The sequence below is a fragment of the Chamaea fasciata genome, unplaced genomic scaffold (genome assembly GCF_029207755.1).
Source record: "Chamaea fasciata isolate MVZ Bird 193981 ecotype frontalis unplaced genomic scaffold, bChaFas1.0.hap1 SCAF_17, whole genome shotgun sequence".
NCBI lineage: Eukaryota > Metazoa > Chordata > Aves > Passeriformes > Sylviidae > Chamaea > Chamaea fasciata.
This window is the reverse complement of record NW_027094102.1, coordinates 480,582-500,717: the sequence shown is the minus strand read 5'-3', so window position 1 is coordinate 500,717 and position 20,136 is coordinate 480,582. Positions and strand designations below refer to the sequence as shown.

Here is a 20,136-nt window from a genome sequence, read left to right as displayed (position 1 = left end):
GAGCCTTGGGACAGACACGGCCCGGCACAAGGCCGCAGCCCTGGCGTGCGCAGCTGCACACAGCTGGCAGGAACACCCACAGCTGGCAGGAACGAGCCCACAGCTGGCAGGAACCCACCCACAGATGTAAGTGTAAAACATCATTTTTTAAAACAACCATATTCTTCTAAAACAGTAAGTGCACAGTGACAGGCATTTTAAACAAGTATTTCTTATTTATTCACAATTTAGATAAAGTTTAAGGAAAGACAAAAGAAATACAAAGGACAACATTAAAATGAAAAGGAATTTTAGTGACTGAAGTGAGTTTCTACAGCCAGTGCTCTCCACACGTTTCCAGGTATGATCCAAACGCTGCAGATGCAGATTTAAAATCGATCCATAACAAACTGCTATCACTATTCCCTCTGAAATTAAACTGGGAATGGAAGTTAGCCACCTTTATCTATGAGTACACAAACCACCAAACTCCTCAGGTTCAGCCGAAAGCCACACTTGTAACAAGATGGAATCTGCAACACAATTTCAAGCAGCTTTTCCGTTTTGTCTGAGCTCTGCCATAAAAAAGTCAGTGTCAACCTCCTGCGTAACAAACCAGCCTTTGATCCTGCCGGTGGAGTGTCTGCGGTTCAGAGCAGACTGACACTGGCAGCCTGGAGGTATCCTTGGAGATACTGCAATGCCTCTGCGTTCAGGCTGGTGCTCAGCATGGACAGAACCTGCAAGCACAGACAGAGAGGTGTCAGTGGGTGAGGCAGGAACCCCCCGCTGCAGTTACCCCAGGGAAAACAGCTCGTCTCTCAGGCAATCTTCACTTCCCAAAGCTATGGGCCAAAAGGGTTAATGTACACTCACCTTGCCTAACTCTGTGTGAGCTGCCTGAATTCCCCAAGCACGTGCAACCCCCTGACCTTCGGACACGTATTTGTTATACACCGTCAAGTGTGTAAATATTCCTCTTAAAAATGGCACATTTGAGCTTATTGCACAATTAAGTGCTGTGAAAATAAGGCCTTTCTAAGGCTCCTGAGGAAAAACCTTACGGAAGCTCTATCCCAATAAAGAACAGAACACAGCACCACCCTGCGTTCTGCTTATGACCCAGCTCATTTCGCTGATCATCAAGTATTAGCCAAGAGACCCGTTCTCACAAAGGCATTTCTCTCTGCAGAGTGCAGCATCAGCAAGTGTACGAGTCACCTACCCTGCCTGGGCAGGCTGTGGACAGTTTGTGGAGAGACTGTGCCAGGTGGATCCTGGGATTGTTCACCATTTGACCCACAGGATCGTGTTCTTTCTTCCCAGCAAAGGCCAGCTGGGAGAAGGCAGTCTGATAGCCTGGAGTATCCTCTATGTCAATGAAGTGCTCCTCATCAGGGATCGTGTCATCCTCAGGCAGCTCAAAGAGGCCAATGAGGGCCTGCAGCAAAGGAATCCTGGGAGCAAACAGGGGAGGGCAAAATTGGAGGGCTTAAAATACGTTAGGACAGGGTGTATGGCACAAGGAAGCTCAAATTGTTTGGAACCCCTTATGATTTAGCCTTTGCAGGTACTGGCTTGGCTACTGAAATTCTAAGTGCCCAAGGTACACTGGACCAGAAAGCTGTGGGTCTGAATATTTTACAGGCACAGTGTGGGCACTCCTACCAACAGCATGAGCGATGTATGCATTTTCAGGTGAAACTTCATGAAACATACCTAAAAAGAGCAATGGTTTTCCAGAGCACAACGTTGCTCTAAGTACATTAAAAAAAAAAATTCTACTTTGGGGATCTAGTCTGGGATCCAGTGATTGTCATCAAATTCAAACTACCTGCCATGCCAGGCTGCTGGACTGGTTGACAATCCAACTTCCCTGGTAGCTTCCCCCAAAATTCCCCTCTCAAGCTAAGATATTACAGTTTCTCTGTCAGGTCATGAATATGCTCAGGTCTCCTGGCTAGACTGAAGCCAAAACTGTGCCTAGCTTTTCAGAAAGAGTACACTGCTGGAGGACAGCAGTGTATTTCCCTAAATGCAGTTCCAGCTAGCCAAATCCAGGCCAACTCCATCGAAACCATCTCCGACCAGAGCTGCCATCCCCTTTGAAAATACAGTTTCGTTTGTTGAGAAACAGAAGCAGTAGGAGAGGCCTACAGCAGCAGTGTGAGCCTGAGGAGATCACAACGGAGTCTGAGCTCACACCTTCAGTAACTCACACAGCCTCGCCAGCACAACCTGACCGAGTGTGGTACCTACCACAGCTTGGTGTACTCTGTGTCCATCATGGGAGGACATTCTGTTAATATTTTTGTAATGCCAACAGCACAGATTTTCTTTTCAACTTGTCCAGACACTTTCTGGATTTCAGGAATTATAATTTTCTCCAACACCATTCCAAACATCCTGTGGTGGCATTGAGAGAAAACATGTTAGAAAGCCTTATCAGCCTTGTGGTGACAAAAACCAGAAACAGTATGAATCACTAGGAAATAGAGACGACCAGATCATTTGTTAATGATGCCTGTTCCAATAGACATTTGCACGTACAAACTTTTCACAAAGGGTAACAACTAAAACCAGCAATCTTTCCTTTTTATAATCTTCTCACTGTCAGTGAGGAACTGTGGTCAGAAATTCAGAAAAGTAAGACTTTCTAGATAAATCAATGAACCACATTAAGAGAAACATTTGGTGAGTCAGATTAGTGATAAATGTAGTCTGACAGTCTAGCTAGAGACAACTCTGTCTTACTTCAAAAGATAAAAATAACAGCAGTATTAAATATAACCCAAACAAACAAAACATACTCACTTTGGCTGTATGCTGTCAAATATTTCTTGCAGAGCTAATGCCCCGTATCTTACACAATACAAGTTAATGAAGACAAGGAAACCTGTAACAAGTAGAAAGTCAAAGTAAGACTCAACATGAAAACAAACGAATAGCTTTAGAGTCAGCAGCAAAATACATTCCAGCAAGTTTTTCCAGAGGACAGAAATGGCAGTCTTTATACACGTTCAGTTTAAGTGAAGTACATGAACTTGCTGCCTTGAAATTTGCCTAAAACCTCATCTTTTCACATCCCACAACACAAAAACAAGGTGGTACAACAAGACAAGAGTCATTCCTTTTCCCCTTATAGCAGTTGTAAAAAGGCATTAGAAAAGCCATTTGCATTTTTTTTAGATCAAGAACCAAAGAAACTCTTTCAAAAACTCTACTTTTAGCAGAAAACTTCACACAGTGCAGACTCTGAGGTATGAGCCCCTTTGCAGAGGTGCAGTGTATTAAAAGCACCACTTCAACTTTTTTTGTGGAAGTCCATTATAAGCAACTCTATAATTCTTGTTCCTATCAGGTGACATTAACCAGATTGTACGGGGTTAAGTAATGGACACTGCAGAGTTTGAGCAGTGACTGTCACCACCATCCCTCCATCCACGTATCCAGGGGACACAACAGGACACTTGTCCTGTGCAGCTGCACCTCTGAACTGCTGCAGTCACCAGAGCTTTCCACAGAGCAAGGAACTTACTTTTGATAAATTTTGTTGTTTTGGAATTCTGAAGTCTTTGGAATAGCAGAATGAAGATCTGTTTCCTGTACTGGTCAACAGATTCACTGGAAATTTAAAGGGATAGTTATTCAACTCACACTAGGATTTTACTGATGCCACTTCACAGAAAACACGTATAGAATTCTTCAAATCTGTTTGACTGAAAAATGTGATGTTTTCAGTTGTTAAAAATGAACATTTGGCATGTTCGTACACTTCATAATGAAAGTCTACAGAAGTTAGCTTTCAGTGTAATTTCAGCCCGTACTCACGGAGGCATGTGCTCGATGATACTGTTTAGAAGGTAGAACCCTTGATGATCATTAGCTTTGGAGGCAATCAACTTCTGGAACACACCTAACAATCCAGGCTGCAAGAAAAGCAGATATAAAACCCTAGACAACAATTCTTCACCTGTGACTTACCAGAAAATTGACCATGACCATTTAAGGCATAAAGCCAAGGCAAAAGCCTTCACAACCTAAGCCAGGATTTAGTTTCTGTGGTTCAGGCCATGGAAGACACATTTTGGCTTCTCACTCACTCTTCTCAAGACTGTTCTGAACAGAACCTGAGAGTTCTTACTATCCACGTGTTTAACATGAGGCAAACAAGACAGGAAAACTGTGGAAACTTATCTGCCTGCAAGAACTAAGAGCAGGAATTTTCCATCTCAGCCGGCCACAGCACGACAGCCTGGAATTCATCCTATCCGCGTATCGGAAAAGCAGCGGAAAAGCCACATTCCGAGTATTAGTTTGCGCGGCAGCGCCCAGCGGAGCACCAGTGCGGCTGGTTTGGTGGAGCCGTCCCAGGCCGTAAGCCCAGGGGCTGCCCGGGCTGACCCTGGCCCAGACTCACGATCTTGTCGGCGGCGGCGCTGGCGATGGTGCTGGCGCCGCGCTCCAGGTACGCCTGCAGGAGCCTGACCAGAGGGGGAATGTTCCCTGTCCTCTCCCACAGAACTGGCTGCAGCAGGTGGGGGAACAGCGCCATGTACGACGTCGGGATTTCGTTCTTATGCATTTCGAGAAGTAGGGACATCACTTGAAACACATAGGGAATGAACTCTGGAAGAGAAACGATACAACCTGGTCACTGTCAGGTCCCAGAAACCGCCTGTCAATGGACTGAACCCACAGTTCTATGGTATTGCCACAAAGATTTCAGTAAACCGCTGAAGAAACATATCTTCCCAAACGGAATTATTCCAAAAATTAGCAAGCACTGCACTTATACACTTTCTATTTCCTCCACCCGTTGATGTCTCAGAACATAAAAAACAAACTAGCAGAAACAAGGCAATAGGATTAAGAATAGTATTAAGAGGCTTTGGAGTAGTGGCTGCTAGGTGTTTTCAGAAATGCTATTTGAAATAACTGGATGTTGTTGGCATACCCTATGGAGCAATCCAAACCCTTTCAGACGGCGAAAATGCTGTTTCTCCCCTTGAATTTCCCATGCCATAGGGTAAATCCTAGCAGCCAGCCCCAGTGAGAGAGCACAGGCAGTGAGTGACTGTCCTCACCCTGCACATCGTTCTGCAGGATCTCTGTGAACACCAGGAACAAAGCCTCCTCAAAGCTCCCCACGGCCTCTGGGTTGGCCTTGCACGTTATCCTGATGGACAGGCAGATGGACTCAAACATGTAATGGTTGAAGTGGGGTTTGCTGGGATTCTGGAAACAAGTTACAAACAGGTGAATCAATCCAAACCTGCAGACAAGTCACTTATTTTGCTACATGTGTTTTTTTTTCAACTGAAGAATAAAGCAGCGATTCAGACTAAGGATACTTGTAACTTATGTATTGATATGCTTTCAAAGTTAATTCCACAGATAGAAGCAAACATAAAAACCTCTAAAGCATAAAGGGGAGGAGTTTTCTTGTAGCAAGTGTTTTTCAGAAGCTCTATACAAACGAGCAAACAGTTAAAATATCACAGAACAAAAACCAGAAAAAGGTTATTTTTCAATCTTCTAAGTGTCCAGTCAATTCTCTATTGAATACTCCTTATAAGCTGCAGTTGAGTTTCAACTGTACAGAGAAGTAGTTTTCTGGACAGTTGATGAAGGTATTCTAAATCATTCCCTGTTGTCAATGGTTAAGACTTTGGCAAGTCTAAATAAAAAACTAAGAGAATTTTACCCACCAAAAGCAGAAGGTAATTTATTTAATTCAATCCCACATTTGAATGCCAATTATTATTAGCTTCAGAAGTTTCATGGGCAAAGAAAACAGGAGTTGTGATAAAACCAGATTATGGTACTGGTGGCCTTTGCACAAGCAAGCACTGTACTACAACAAACTAGCAGCACAGCAAGAGTTCAAATGCTGCTTCTAAATTCCAGACGAAAGCAGGGAGAATGATCTGGGAATATGTTCTAAAAGGAAGGCAGCACCTCACTAGAGTGCTGTTTCCAATTAGCTGTGTCAGAAAATATTGAACTGCTTAGACTATTCTAACTGAACACCACCACCAAGGTACACCTAGGTCCTCTGCAAGACTGCTCTAAAAGGTGGAAAGTAAAAGGTTAAAGGTGATCCTTCTCTCTGTTTCTTTACCTTACTGACAGCCAGCAGTTTCTGTGTGAGCTGTGTGATGACAGAAGGGATGTATGGGATTATGGACTCCTGTAGCAGAGAAAAACTCCTCATGATGGCTGCAAATAAATGGAAAATTTTAGCTTCTGAAGACAAAATACACTTCTGCCGCTCAACATATGCCTAAATCCTTCATCTTTTACTGTTAAAATAGGATCCCAAGGAATTAGGTACAGAATGAAAGAGCACCTGCTGCAAGAACATTCAGTCTACAATCGTGACAAAGCACAAAACAAAGCTTTCCCATTCTGCAGATGAACACAGGAGATTAAACAACTTCACCAAGGCCATCACGTGTCCTGGGCAAGCCTCAGACCTCGGCACCATCCTAGCCGCGATCGGATCTCTCCTCTCACTAGCCACGGGCACATCTCCTCCCCAGGACCAGGCAGCTGGCCTGACTGCAGGACTGCCACGTGAGAAATTACTGCCCACAGCACCATTATGTCTGCTGTCTCTCTTTGGTACCTTCAGTTTAGTCAAGGATGACTTGATACCGCCTGACAAGTAACTGCAGGCTCTTCAACACATCTGCATAAAATGGGTTTGGCAGGTAAAAATATCAGGAACCTGCAACTGTAAGCCTTTACCTCAGGTTAACCAAGTCATTCTTATATTGCAGGACTCATCAGGCATTTACCTTTCATAATGTACTCGTTTTCAGATGAGCCAGGAAGCGTCAGAGCTTTGAAGAGGTTTGTTAGCAGCACTTCTACAAAGGGTGCCATTTCTGCAGCTGTAATGCTGTGAAGTGAAACACAGCTCTTTAATGATGAAACAGAGTCACAAACTTCAAGCCTTACACAATCCAGAATATATCGCACAAAGGATTCCCTACAGGTATTTCTCACCCCTAACACACAAAGTCTGCGTAGCAATGGATTTATTTCTGCTTGAACACTTACAGGGTAGCATTATTTGTCCCTCTCATGGTAAACAGTCTCTCAAGAGCATGGGCTGCATAGGTATGGACCACAATGCTTTCTGCTTGGAGATGATTGATTAGGAGAGGAATAGACACCAGCAGTTGTTCTTTTGGTACCTACAAAAGTGTAACAACAAATCAGAAGTACATTCAAAAACACAGATGGTTCAACCCTAGAGCACAAGCAAGCTCATCAGTGGCAGGCAGAGCTTGGCACAGGGAAGGATTTTGGGAGGCTCCTCCTGCTGCCACTTCACATCTTGACAACCAGGAGGCAGCTGCTCCTGTCACTGCTCCTGTTCTTCCCCTGAACACCAGTGGTACAATGGATTAGCACTAAGTGCAGATAATCCTAATGGGTATTTCCCTTTACATTTTACTTTGGCTTAACAGGTAATGAAAAATATCAAGGCTTAAAAACCCCAAATCACAGATATTTCATAGGAATTGAATAAAGGTGATGTATTTTCTCACCCCATCTCACGAATCAGAAAAGGTAAAGGACAAAACTGCTGTACTCAGTAACAACTACTGCAATGACACAAGCCATCAGGGGTATTTGGACTAACACTGACTTGGAAATGTCTGAGTGTGTCACAGAATTAAGCAGCTAAGATATTCAGTGTTCCCACAGCATATGGACAGCATACAGACTACATGTTAATTGGATATTTATAACAATATAATTTACTTTCTAAGCTAAAGATTCAGCATGAAGTGTTGTATATGACTATCAAACACCTGTTGAGTTAGCATATGGCCAAGTGCAATAAATTAGGCTTGGCAAGTATAAAGTAACAACCTACAATATGTTTTCCCATAAGAGTGAAATAAAAACTTACTTGGTTCCTAAAAATCATGATATACTTGATACCATCTGCTTTTAGCACAGGGAATTCATTCACTGAAATAGAAAAATATGCAAACTTCGTTGATCCTTCTCATACAACTGTGATGACTGAACATGTACTATGTATACAGGTGACACCTGACACTAAGTAATAATTTTCCCCTGTGGAAGATAATACAGAAAATGTTTTTCTGCATTTCTTGGTTCCTGCACTTTGGTATGGGCACTGCTGGAATATCAGTTTTAGGTACAAATCACATCCCAGTACCATCACAAGTACAGTCCAGCTCAGATGACATTTCAGATTCTGGTTTCATTTTTAGCAGCTTTCAACTACACATTTCGAGACAACCCACTGTGCTTCAGATACAGTAAGATAATTGTTGAAGTACAAAATAAACGATGTGGTTTAAATCTAGACATTCACAGCCTCATCAAAAAGGGCTGTACAGGTCACAGCCTGGCCTCAGTATTTTAACTTCTCAGGGTTTTGTAGAGCATAGAAGCTGACCATAAGGTCTCAAATACAGAAATAAAATTACTTTGATTCAACAAGTGTAAGCACGAAGCTGATAGCAACCGCGTGCATCCATGCCCTGACCTTGCAGAGAGCAGGTGGTAAGGTGCCAATCCACCTTGCTGTAACAGCTCCTGCCCTGCTGGCCAAACAAAAATGAATTACTCTGTGCCAGGTGTGAACAGCCTGTCTCAGAGATCGTGCTGGTAAAGGAGTGCTTGAGACTTCGCAAGCAATGGTTGCTGTCAAGGTTATGATATATCACAAAAATACCATTTTAAAGTTAGTATTAACTTACCAGTAGCAGACTTTAAGTCAGGTTGAATGTGATTCACAAAGAATTCTGTCAGATTAACGAGTTCATTGGCCTGTGTTATTCCATGCTGGAAGAAGCAAAAAAACAATTCTTATTTTTATATGCTGACATATAAACTGCTTGTTTTTTTACTCATTTTAAAAAAAAATACTATAAGTTTTTTCTTACAAAAAACACAACCTCTTTTTAAACCAGGACTCTTGGATGGAGATTTTTCAATGAAGTGTTCTAAATTAGTCCATATTTGCCATTAAATAGCACAGAAAAAGACACAAACTTTGCAGTTTCCCAAATGCCACCAGGCTGGTTCCCATTACACATCACTAACAACTGCTGGGCAGCACATACACCTGGCCTCAGGAAAAGACTGAGAACCTTCAGCAAAATTGCATAAAATGATGTACACGTTTTACTCTGTTTGCCTCAAGTGTAAAGACACTGAGTTTTGAACTGTAACAGCGGCTGAAGTATCCAGAAGTATCATTTGATGCAGTGCTTGTTTGCAGGTACAGGTTAGCCCAGCTGTGCCTTTTCAAGGTCTCCAGCCTGTTAGTTGCTTTCTCCCCAGCCATCATCAGCATTCACGTGTCATTCACAAACCAAACATTCGAGCAGCAGGAAACGCTGGGAAATACCATGACAAGAACTCCAAGAGTCATTTGAATTCCTTTGAGTCTGCTGAACTTCTGATCATCTTTGTAAAGCTCTATTTGCCCTCCATGGCTCCCAGACCAGCTCAGGAGCACTCAGAGGCTGCAGAGCTGAGGCAGTTTGGTTTTGTCTGGCCAGTCAGGCCTCCCCACACTGTGCCCCTCGACCTGCAGGTCACACACCACCAGCTGTGACAGGACTATACAAGGGGCAGCTTTTCCCTTCATCAGCAGGAACCACTGCACGCACAGTTACTCCCTTCCCAAAGGAGCTTAAACAAACAGCAGCAGCATCTGCACTGTAACATCTGAACACGAAGAATACAATGGACAAGTACCTTCTGTGTTTGAGCTTTGGATGCCAAAGACGTTACAAGGTAAATGGCTGCATCTTTGTGCTTCCAGTTAACAGATGGATTCTTTGCATATTCTTGCAGCATAGAATTAACATATCCAGAAAAAATCCCTGTCACAGGTCCTTCAAAAAATTTGCACAAGCCTCTGACCAGATCACAAGCTGCTCTGCGCCTGGTGTCAATATCTGCACGAGAACCAAAGTTTTTTAGGATATGAGAAAGCAGACAGCTTTTCATATTAACAAACATAAACATAAACCAATAACAGCTTCTCAAGTCACAGCCACACCCCGTACGAATTACTGCAACCCTGCACACTGCTGTGTAAGAACAGGTGCAAGCCCTTTATTTCCCGTCACAGCTGGGCTGCCTGTACACCAGGGAGAAGGGCCAGCTGCCCTGAGCAGAGGCAGCAGCCAGGCAGGGCTGGCACCGGCCTCCTGCACCAAACGTACAGGCTCTGGCCGCGGGGAGCTCGTTTTCCCCCCAGAGGCGCACGGGGGCCGCGTTTGGTACCCATGACTGAAGCTGCTGGGAATACCCAGGTGTGGCTGCTGCTGAAGGGCACTGTCACAGGGTCAGGCCTTCCTTCCTCTTCCTCCTGCCTGGCCTTCCCAGCCTGGGGCAGGCAAGGAGCTGCGAGGGAACAACCTGGGCATCTCCAAACTGACCAGCAGGACCTTCCACGCCGTGTGACGTGCTCAGAAATAAAAACTGGGGAAGTAGCCATTGCTCAGGGACAGGCTGGGCAAGTGTCTGCCTGTGGGCAGTGGCGAGTCAGTAACTTCTCTCCCCCCTCCTTACTCTTCTCTCACCTAAACTGTCTTTATCCATGAGTCTTCTACTTTCACCCCTCCCACTCTCTCCCCCAGCAGACTGCAGCAGGCTGGAGCACAAGGCCCGCCACACCTGACAGGACGTGTTTGTAAAAAACTTCACAAATACCTAAAATGCAGCCAATCCTGGATAAGAATGATGTTTTCTTGAAAAAAGTTCAAAATTGTTTCCTCCAATTGTGTCCTCCACTGCAAGCGCAGAGTAATTTCTTCAAGCTACTAGGAAATGCCATCACTCCAGAAGTGTCAGTGAAGTGCTGTGGGCAGACTGTCCCACAGGGCCAGGTCTGGCTGCTCTGAACACAGGCCACGTCCCAGCCTGGCTGCTGGCCAGCTGGCCTGAGCACAGCCTGCAGGCAACCCCAGGCACAAGTTCACTTGAAACATCAGGAGTCTCTCCCTGTTATTTAAAACTCCACACACAGGAACTAAATACACAACTGGCTACTACTCCGGATTGACTTACAGGCTGTGTTTGCTGAAATGAGAATGTGGGCAGTGCAGAAGACATACCAATCCAATTAAGGCAAAGGCCCAATACAAACATTGCTCAAACCAGCAAGGCACTGTGAGGAGCATATCGTGACAGCAGCCTTGATCACGGACTGGATAAAACCCAGCTGGGGGTGCTGTGTGGAAACCTTCTCAATTTCAAAATGAAGTTATAAAAGCTTCAGTAAATTGCTTCAGCTCTTTAGAGCTGTATTTAAAGACCAAGTATTCTTAGTATAAATCTGTGGATTACCAGATCCTTCCAAATCCCTTCTTATATACTCTTCAGAATTATCTTCAAATGCTTCTTCATCAGCCGCTGAAAATACAAAATACATGGAAGGTGAAGTACTGAAGTCTCTGGTTTTTATGGTAAAAGGGTGTATCATTATCAACTTGCTATTTTTTCCCAAGGACCTTTCTATAACATTAATATTAATTAGCAGACTAGTCTTGTTTAGCTCCTGTCCCACAAATTGGTCTTTCATACCCATGGGCCGATGTATTGATTCAAAGAAAAACCTCTAACACATACTCAACAGCAGGTGTATTTGAGGAGGCTTTCAGAGTCATAGACTTAAGAGAGAGAAGCGTCACTGCAGTGCATTGTCACTGCATTTAAAATATAGGATCAATATGAGCCATCCAAACCTGGAGAACTAAACACTACAATTCAGTAGGTGTGATATCCCTGCCTATTTCGGCTCCTTGAATTATTCAGATACTCACTTCAATTGTAGAAATTTATTGGTGGCACATGACCTAGACTTCCTCCACTGGGATTTCAACATGAAAAGTTAGGTATATTCATACAATTCTACAAAGCCCAGGGGACAGCAATCTGCTGCAGAAACTTGGGTTTGAATCTAGCACTAAGGTACACAAGAGGGAATCCTCAATTCTTAGCTCTGCAAAGCAACACGTCACGATAATTAGTTAGATTTCTGAAGTTTTTTCAAAATTTAAGGCTCAGAAAGTTACCTCTGAATTCCATGTTGGGAACAATAACTTTTTCACAGATGCTTGTCAGCGTATTCTGGTCTTCAAACAGATGCTTGTAATGTGGTCTCTCACAAACTGAGGCCAGAAACTGGATTGCATTACTGACCAGCTACAGCACCACAAACAGAACACAAAACTTCAGCATGACTCATCCATTTCTAATTTATTATCAAACTTGACAAGATGGGATTTTAGCAACTCACCAAGTCATACTTCACTTCCTGGCCTGTGGTGACTAACAGATTCCAGATTGCTGTTACAAAACGAGGCAGGTAGGGCTGGAATTCTTCATCGTATTTTTGAGCATATAAAGCAGCATTATCACAAATCTGTGATTTCAAGAGCTCCAGTAATCCAGCTTCCTCTTCATCCTCACATAAGAGAAAACTAAGAACTTAAACATCCAAACTTCAACACTCCTTAAACATTACAAGTATCAATGCATTTAAGTGAAATATCTACACACCCTTTTACCATGTCCTAAACAGGTGAAAGAAATCCCCCCATGTCCCTAGAACTGCTGTATTTTGCTGATCTGTACCCAAACTGCTCTTCAAGTTAGATACCATACCTGCATTTCAGATCAAGGTACTGTGCACTTGAAAGCAGACACAATAGTTCACACAAAATTAATTTACAAATGTAATACAAAAATGACAACACAGGGCATTGAAAACATGCTTAGAAGGCACCAAATCATGATTCCTTAATTGGAGTAGTTGTAGCTCCCTCCCCTTCCCCAGATGAGCAGAGATGTTTGTGGAACCACAGTGTGAACTGGGAGATTGAGCTGGAAATAAAAACAGCAACCAAACGGCACCCCAGTTCTGTCTGCCCCTCTTCCCTCCACCTTTCAGCTTTCCTGCCTGTCCCAGTTCAGCTGCACCCCTGCTTGTGCTGGGAGCAGCCCACAGACACAAGACAAAAGAGCAGCAAAGCTTCTTTTAGCTGCAGGGTAAATAGAGCTCAACGTACACTTAATAAGCCTCTCCATATGTTGTCAAGAAATTTATTGTTCTTTTGGCTCCATCAAGTGGCAAACTATTGTGCTGTATCTGGAAGACATCAGCACTTAAAATGCAGAAAACGTGCACAAAAATAACTGGAGCTTTGCTGCCCTGCTATCAGCTTTCACCAGAGAAATTACTGATTCTTTAAGCAGACCGGGACAGCAAATGCTGAAGTACTTAAGAGATGTCCTGCCCTCTGTGTTCAGTTGTTTCAAGTCCTTTAAGACACCCTGTTTTCTAGAACATGGTGCAAGAACCAGCTGCAAGGTGCAGAAAACCTGAGCCCTGTGATGCCAATGGCCAGGTTACTTCAGCAGCTGTTCTTGAAAGAATCAACTCAGCGGTGAGTATGGGTAGTTTGATTTCTGTGCACAGCTGGGTATACCTGTAACTGTCACACAACTTGAAGAACTGAACCTCAAATTCCTTAGACAGCAAAGAACCTTCTCTCAAATTCCATTTTCTTACAGTCATTCTACTCCTTTGTTTGCCCCCAAGAAACCACTGCATTGTTCAGAATTAGACCTATGTTGTCAGCCCACCCTCTCCCCTACAGATGCAAACCAGGGGGTTTATGCAGTACTTACATCAGTCTGCAAGAGTTTATTATCTAAAGTTAAAAGGCTATGAAAGTTTGTCATCCACGTTTCCATGTTATCTTCAAAAAACTCAGGAAGATCCTGTGAAGGGAAAGCACAAATCTTCATTTTAATTTCTGACTGTACTGCTCAAATAACGTACCTACACTGGAAGTAGTGCATTCACCTTATCATCTACTGACGGACAATAACCTGTGGAAAACAATCTTCAAATTGAAACAGTGCCCCTTCCTCTTCCCAAACAATTGTTCTGGCAGAGCCCAAATGAACTAGCTGCTTAGACTCTAAACAGCTCACACTGTTATAATCAATGAGCCTTATCACCTCTCACTCTCAGAACAAGAGAGCACAAGCCTTTTTAACTCCAGCTTGTTCTTTTGCCCTCTGTGGAAGAACAGCCCAAGGAACCCAGGCACAATCACACTCCACAGACTCACATCCACGTTGAGACACTAAATAAACGTCACCTCAGCAAGGGAGCTTTTTACCATTTTCCACAGAGCACACTTAGTCATGTCCAGGATGTAGATCTGATTGCAAACCCAGACAAGTCCCACTGCTCCAGAATTACTGTGCTCCAGTGCCACAGAGCTACAGGTAAGGGACGCAGTTCCTGCCAGTACAGACACGTTCATAAAGGGGAACACAAACTCCGGCACTGGACTCCTGCCTTTCCCAGCTCCTACTCAGAGGCCCCATACAACACCCCCCGGGGCAATGCCAGCTCAGACTCTCCTGAACTGGTTCACATAGGGCCAAGGCAATGGCTTAAATGACCCTTCCTTACTGTGCTTTTCTCCAGCAGATGCACCAGTGATTTCTCCCTTTGCCACAAAGCATGGCCTTACAGGCTGCCTCAAATGAATTCTATAGTAACAGCTTCTTCAGAACAAAGAAAACTATCCCAAGAAGAAGGAGATTCACCTGAAAATTTAAACTGTAGAACAGCTTCGCAATTAGAATGAGGGAAGAAAAGAGAACCTTCAGGGCACTGGCATCATTTGCATGTGTGCTGCAAAGTTCAATAGTTGCCTAGAAGAAGATAAAAGATCATCAAGTATAAAACCCACACCAACAAAAAATATTGAAAAGTGTCACAGAATGCTTTTTTTTTTTTAAACAGAAAATACAGTTACTTTTCATCCTCTTATCAATCTTGTTAGGTCCCACTTCATTACTTTAATCTGAAGCCCTTAAACAGTTTCAAACAACAGTTCCTGAGTTTTAATTTTACAGGTATCCACAGCAAGCAATTCAGAACACTAAACTTGTTTTAGAAATGACTCAACAAGAAATACCTTAAAGAGATTTGTCAAGGGTAAAGCAAAGGCATCAAGAACGAGTTTGATCTCTGTCCATAATTCATTTGACTTAAATTCATGGCGGTACCTGACAAGAGAGAAACACATGAACAACAGAATACTCTTCACACTTACTACCAAATTAATTCACTCAGAATTTTGTCTTGTGCTGAACCTTGAAACAAATACTGTCAAGTAAACAAGAATTAAACAACATGGATCAAATCCATGCGGGGGGTACGATTTGATAACTATTTAAAAGGTGTATGCAGAAGTCACAATGACAGGCTTTGTGAATGTCCAAAATGAAGCCTAGCATAAAACACACCAGCTGAGGAGCGCTCTGACAGCCCCCACACAGCCCTGGCCCCAGTACCGTTTGAACAAGGAGTGGGCGGTGCGCAGGACGCCGTTGATGACGTGGAAATCCCCGCTCTGGAAGCGATTCACCATCTCTGTCAGCAGGTCTGGCCACTTCTGGGGGAAGTCTTCCCGCCCAATGATACTGATGGCATCACTCAGCTGCAGAGGGAACAGAACCATCACGGGGGAACAGCACACGGCACTCGTGCCACACGCCGCACGCACCCCAGAAAACCTGGGGTATTCTTGTCCGAGGCAAAAATCACTGGGTTAAATATCTACGGCTTTCCACACAAACATCTCACCTGAAGTTCACACAGTCTCACTTTCTAGAACTGCTGCTTAACTGCCCAATGTTAGAACTTAGCTACAAGATTTTACAGTAATTATCTCTAAAAATGTTGAAGTAGGTAGAAATACCTGTAACAATATCCTCGAAGTTATTTGGATCAGGATGAGCTCACTGGTAAGAGAACTGAGCTCTGCCAATAACCATAGCCGCTAGACACACTTAGAATATTCCCAAAGTTTCATGGATACCACCAGGAATGACATATTACCTGCTTCTGGATTTGTTCTGGGCTGCTAAGCATCAAGGGCACTATGTTGGCTTTAATGGCTATTCTGTCCGATTCACAGATTTTGTTTGGTTCATCCTCAACCTGAAATGAAAACAATAAGTTATGGGTATAACAGCATTCTCTAGGTAATGAGAGATGATCAGCATCTCAGAAACCAACTGTTTTTACTGATTTATGTAAGCATTACAATGCTGAAGAACCTAAGAAGCAGACCTGCTAGTGACACTGCCTTCAATGAATCTGGAACAGCGGTATCTGAAAAAAGCTGAAAGAAATAATCTCCTTCTGTAAAATTTTGAAGAAGTTCTTTTCTCCTTCCCTAAGAGTAACTTTTCAGACCAGCAACTGAGCAGCTGAGGGAGGGTGCACATGGCAATAAAATCCCCACATTTAACCAAGTCTCTCCCACCACACCAGCACCTCTGCCAACCCCAGAAAATGATTTTGTGTGAGCTGTCTCAAGCCATCCCTTCCAGAGACTGTACATGAAGGTGCAGGTCACACAGTCAAAACCTTAACAGTGACTCGAAGAATTATCTAAGCAGTTCAAAACACCAATCAGCTCCAAGCCCAGTCAGTCTGCAGTGCCATGCAGTACAAAAGTGCAAAGCTTCTACTAAAATAAAATAATGAGGGGGCTTGTCCCAACCAGTGGCAGCAGTGACAGTCACATTACCTGTGATGACAGCACTGAAGTTCAGAGACCTAGAAATCACCCAGCAATTAAAAGAGAAAAGCACCTCCAGAGAGACACTCAGTGCTGAGTACCTTAAACCTGCTGGTACCACTTCCCTCCTCATACCCCTTTTGCCATCTTTGCACACACTTCAATCAAAGCTAGCAATTTCAGAAGCTCAAGGTATGGTTATCCACGCCACCAGTCACTACTGGGGCTCCCCAGGGCCCAGCACTGATTAGAACACATTTACTGATGATCTGGACCAAGGGTCCCTCAGGAGGTTCACAGATGAAACTGAGCTGGGTGGGACGTGGATCTGCCCGTTGTACCTCAAAAGGATGAGCAGTTCTCAGCACAATTCCTCGCTAGGATACCTACAATTCTCCAGTTCCTCTTAATGTAATTCTTGAACGTTACAGAAGCACAGACTTTGATGACATTTTCCTGTGATTTCTCCAGCAGTGTCAGGAGTAAGAGTGGATAGTTCTGGCTTCCCTCCACAGACTCCAGGAACTTCTCCGCTGGAAGAGAACACACTGGGGGTCAGCCAAAGCTGAGCTGCTCTCTCTAGTGGAGTCCTGCCATTTCCCAGGTGCCTGTTTGAAACACCCAACACTAACACTTCCCAGAGCTCCACAGGAACGTGTCTGACAAAAGCTCTCACAGCTCCTCAGTGTCAACAACAGCTCTCAGACAGACCCCCAGCAGGGTGGGGAAATACTCCCTCCTCACCCCTGGGAAAGCCATAACCCAAGAGAAGTAAACCCTGGCTTGTTGTGAGTAGCACTACAGTACTATTACTGAACAACAGTGCAAAGAGCAAGAATACAGAAAAACAAAATCACGAAAAGCAGATACAATTACTTATATCCATCCTTCATTAGTTTTTCTGAGGCGTTTCATTTTAAAAGGATATGGAGAGCTTCTGTAATGAGGTCATTGCACAAATATCCACTGAAGTTTGTTACGGAGACAGAAGAGCCAAAAAGAAACAGAACTTTTTTGTTCTCCATCATGAGAATCACTTACCAGGACGCCTTATAGCAGGATCTGGGTCTAGTGTTTTCTTTAGATATTCAGTTAAAGTTTGTAAATTGGCATCACTGAGCTCCATTTTGGCAGAACCTAAAACCCACAAATAGTTTTGTTACAACCAGAGATGAGAAAATCTATCCTAAAGCCACCCATGTAACAGCAGATCCCACAGAAGCAGCATCAGCTCTTTCTGACAATGCCTCACAAGCACCAACCGGGGCGCACCAGGCACTGCAAACATCCCACCTCCCAAGCCACAGGTAACGGCCAGTGCCTGCTCTGTGGAGCCCAGACTCCAGAAAAGGCTCACACACCCAGCCCCAGCCAAAGGAGGATCTCCTGCCCCTTCAGGACAACAGGGATTTGCTTCTGCTTTGTTCTGCTGCCAGCCCCAGAAACTGCTCCTGACTGAAACAGCTGAACAGTCCTGCCCTACATAATTGTAAATAAAACAATTCAAAGTGTGTTGAAGAGCCAAGGTTTTTTCAAAAAACCAAATACTCCTTATTAAAGAAACATCTCAGAAGAAAATACTTTTTTAAAAGACAAACGACTGTGCAAAGCCAGACAGTTTGTCCTCCCTGCCAAATTAGTTCAGACTAGGGTGGGAGATAATCTAAATGCAGTATCTTTGACAGAATGACTCTGTGCAGTAAGTCCATATTGCTCCTCTCTACTAATCCTGCCACACATATTCTTATCTGTACCAGTTACATATTCACTTCACCGCTTGCACTGGAATAATTAAAATTACAACAATGCTATGACAATAAGATGTGCTTTAATGGAGACGTTCCTCTGGACATCATCATCGATCCTGCCATCCTTGCCACCACCAGCAGCACAGTTCATTCCCTACAAAGGTTATGAGGAAGCAAAAGTTTCCATTTTTCCTCTGGAGATCCTGTTTAGTAAAACTGACTGACAATTACCTGTCCTGCTTTGGAGTTGTTCCATGCTGCTCACCAGTACAATAAACAGAGTTTTGTATAAGCATGCTTGCACAGACAGCGAGCTTCAATGACACAATTTTTATGCCAGCTATGGCATCTATATCATTTTAAAAGACAGCAGCGGTATCCTCTTGAATTGAATGCATGTTAATAAGAAAATCAGATCCTAACACACTTCGCAAGAAGTAAAAATCTACCTGAAGAGTCCTGCCTCCCATGTATCCCTTTGCTTTTGGGGTTTACTCGTCTGTAGTCCTGTTCACCAACTCACGTCCACCAACATATTTTGACCTGTTACCTACATACGCTTATTTCCTTCTCTTCCTCTAGCTCTTCATGTTTGCTTTCCAGCACAAAAACCACTGGTGGTATTTTAGCTGGAGTGACATGACGCTTTGTGTTGTGTTGCGGCATGTGCCTGCAGAAAAGGCCTCAGTAAACCCGTGAAGTGTGTTTAGTACATCCCTGACTTCAGTCACCGCAGACCGCTCACGGAGAGAAACCCAGCCGGGGCTGGAGCCGGGAACAGCTCCACACCAGCGCATCCCTCCGCCAGCGCCGACCGAACCCCCCCGGCCGGGGAGCGCCCAGGACACCGCTCCGCCGGGAGCGATGCTGACAGCGCCCCGAGGGTCCGGGGCAGCTCCGCTTCCCCAGAGCGCGGCCCTGCACCCCGGCCGCTCCCGCGGCTCCCCGGGCCGTGCCGTGCCGGGCAGCCCGCGGCTCCCCGGGCCGTGCCGTGCCGGGCAGCCCGCGGCTCTCCGCCGGGGACCGGCCCCGCACCCTCGCACGGCCCGCCAGGCCGTTCACCCGCGGCAGGGTCGGGTCCCGGCGGCGGCCCACGCCTGCTCGGGCCGTGCTCGTCCTGCGCCGGGCCTGCGGGGCCGGGCCGGGCCGGGCCGGGCCGTGAGGGGGCGGCGGGGCCGGGGCCCGGGCCGGGGCCGGGCGGGATCCCCAGCGGCCCCAGACCCCTCAGAGTAACTCGGCCCCCCCGCCGACAGCCTGGATTGGCAGCGGCCGCGGCCAATGAGGAGCGCGGGCCGTGCGGGCCCGGCGGCCCCGGACCAATGGCGGCCCGCGGGGGGCGGGCGGAAGGGCCCAGCGCGGTGCGCTGCGCCTGTGGCCGCGCCGCGGGCCCAGCGCCCGGCGCAGCGCGGACTTCCCGCGCGGGCGGACGCGGGGACACGGGGCCGCCCCGGGCCCATCGTCGTGCGGGGCAGCGCGGCCCGGCCTCACCTGGCGGCTCCCCCCCGGCGGCAGCAGCGGCGGCGGCGGCGGCGGCGGCTCCGAACGCTCCGGCTGCGCTTCACATTCAAACCGCCGGGCGAGGGCGCGGCGGCGGCTCCGTGACCGCATCGCGCGGGGCGGTGACATCGCGCTCCCGCCCGGCCAATCAGCGGCCCCGCCTGCCCCGGGCGCGCCGCCGGCAGCCAATCCGCGCCGCGCTCCCTGGGCGGCGGCCAATGGCCGGGCCCTTCCCACAGCGCCCCGCGGCGCCTCTCGGAGCGCGGCGGCCTCGGCCCGCCCCG

General features: G+C 45.7%; 1 protein-coding gene across 1 annotated transcript; it reads right to left on the bottom strand.

Moving 5' to 3' along the window:
• Nucleotides 1–195: 195 nt before the first annotated feature.
• Nucleotides 196–19,944, bottom strand: CSE1L (chromosome segregation 1 like). The gene is made up of 25 exons (XM_066198626.1): nt 19,844–19,944; nt 17,649–17,744; nt 16,998–17,140; nt 15,920–16,021; nt 15,373–15,518; nt 14,994–15,084; nt 14,620–14,727; nt 13,684–13,776; nt 12,290–12,457; nt 12,066–12,195; nt 11,338–11,403; nt 9,739–9,941; nt 8,733–8,817; nt 7,910–7,971; nt 7,048–7,184; nt 6,783–6,886; nt 6,104–6,201; nt 5,067–5,217; nt 4,400–4,608; nt 3,811–3,908; nt 3,518–3,603; nt 2,794–2,875; nt 2,239–2,385; nt 1,205–1,436; nt 196–719 (listed from the first exon to the last, which is right to left on the bottom strand). Exons 2-25 carry the CDS (start codon nt 17,731–17,733, stop codon nt 630–632), a joined length of 2,916 nt encoding a protein of 971 aa, XP_066054723.1. The 5' UTR covers nt 17,734–17,744; nt 19,844–19,944; the 3' UTR covers nt 196–629.
• Nucleotides 19,945–20,136: the final 192 nt, after the last annotated feature.

Excerpts from the sequence above, each read along its gene's own strand:
- CSE1L (XM_066198626.1), bottom strand. The coding sequence starts at position 17,733 with ATGGAGCTCAGTGATGCCAATTTACAAACTTTAACTGAATATCTAAAG. Across the intron at positions 7,185-7,909 it reads TCATGATTTTTAGGAACCAA|GTACCAAAAGAACAACTGCT; the intron begins GTAAGTTTTTAT and ends ACACTTTTGTAG. Across the intron at positions 720-1,204 it reads CCACAGCCTGCCCAGGCAGG|GTTCTGTCCATGCTGAGCAC; the intron begins GTAGGTGACTCG and ends CTGTGCTTGCAG.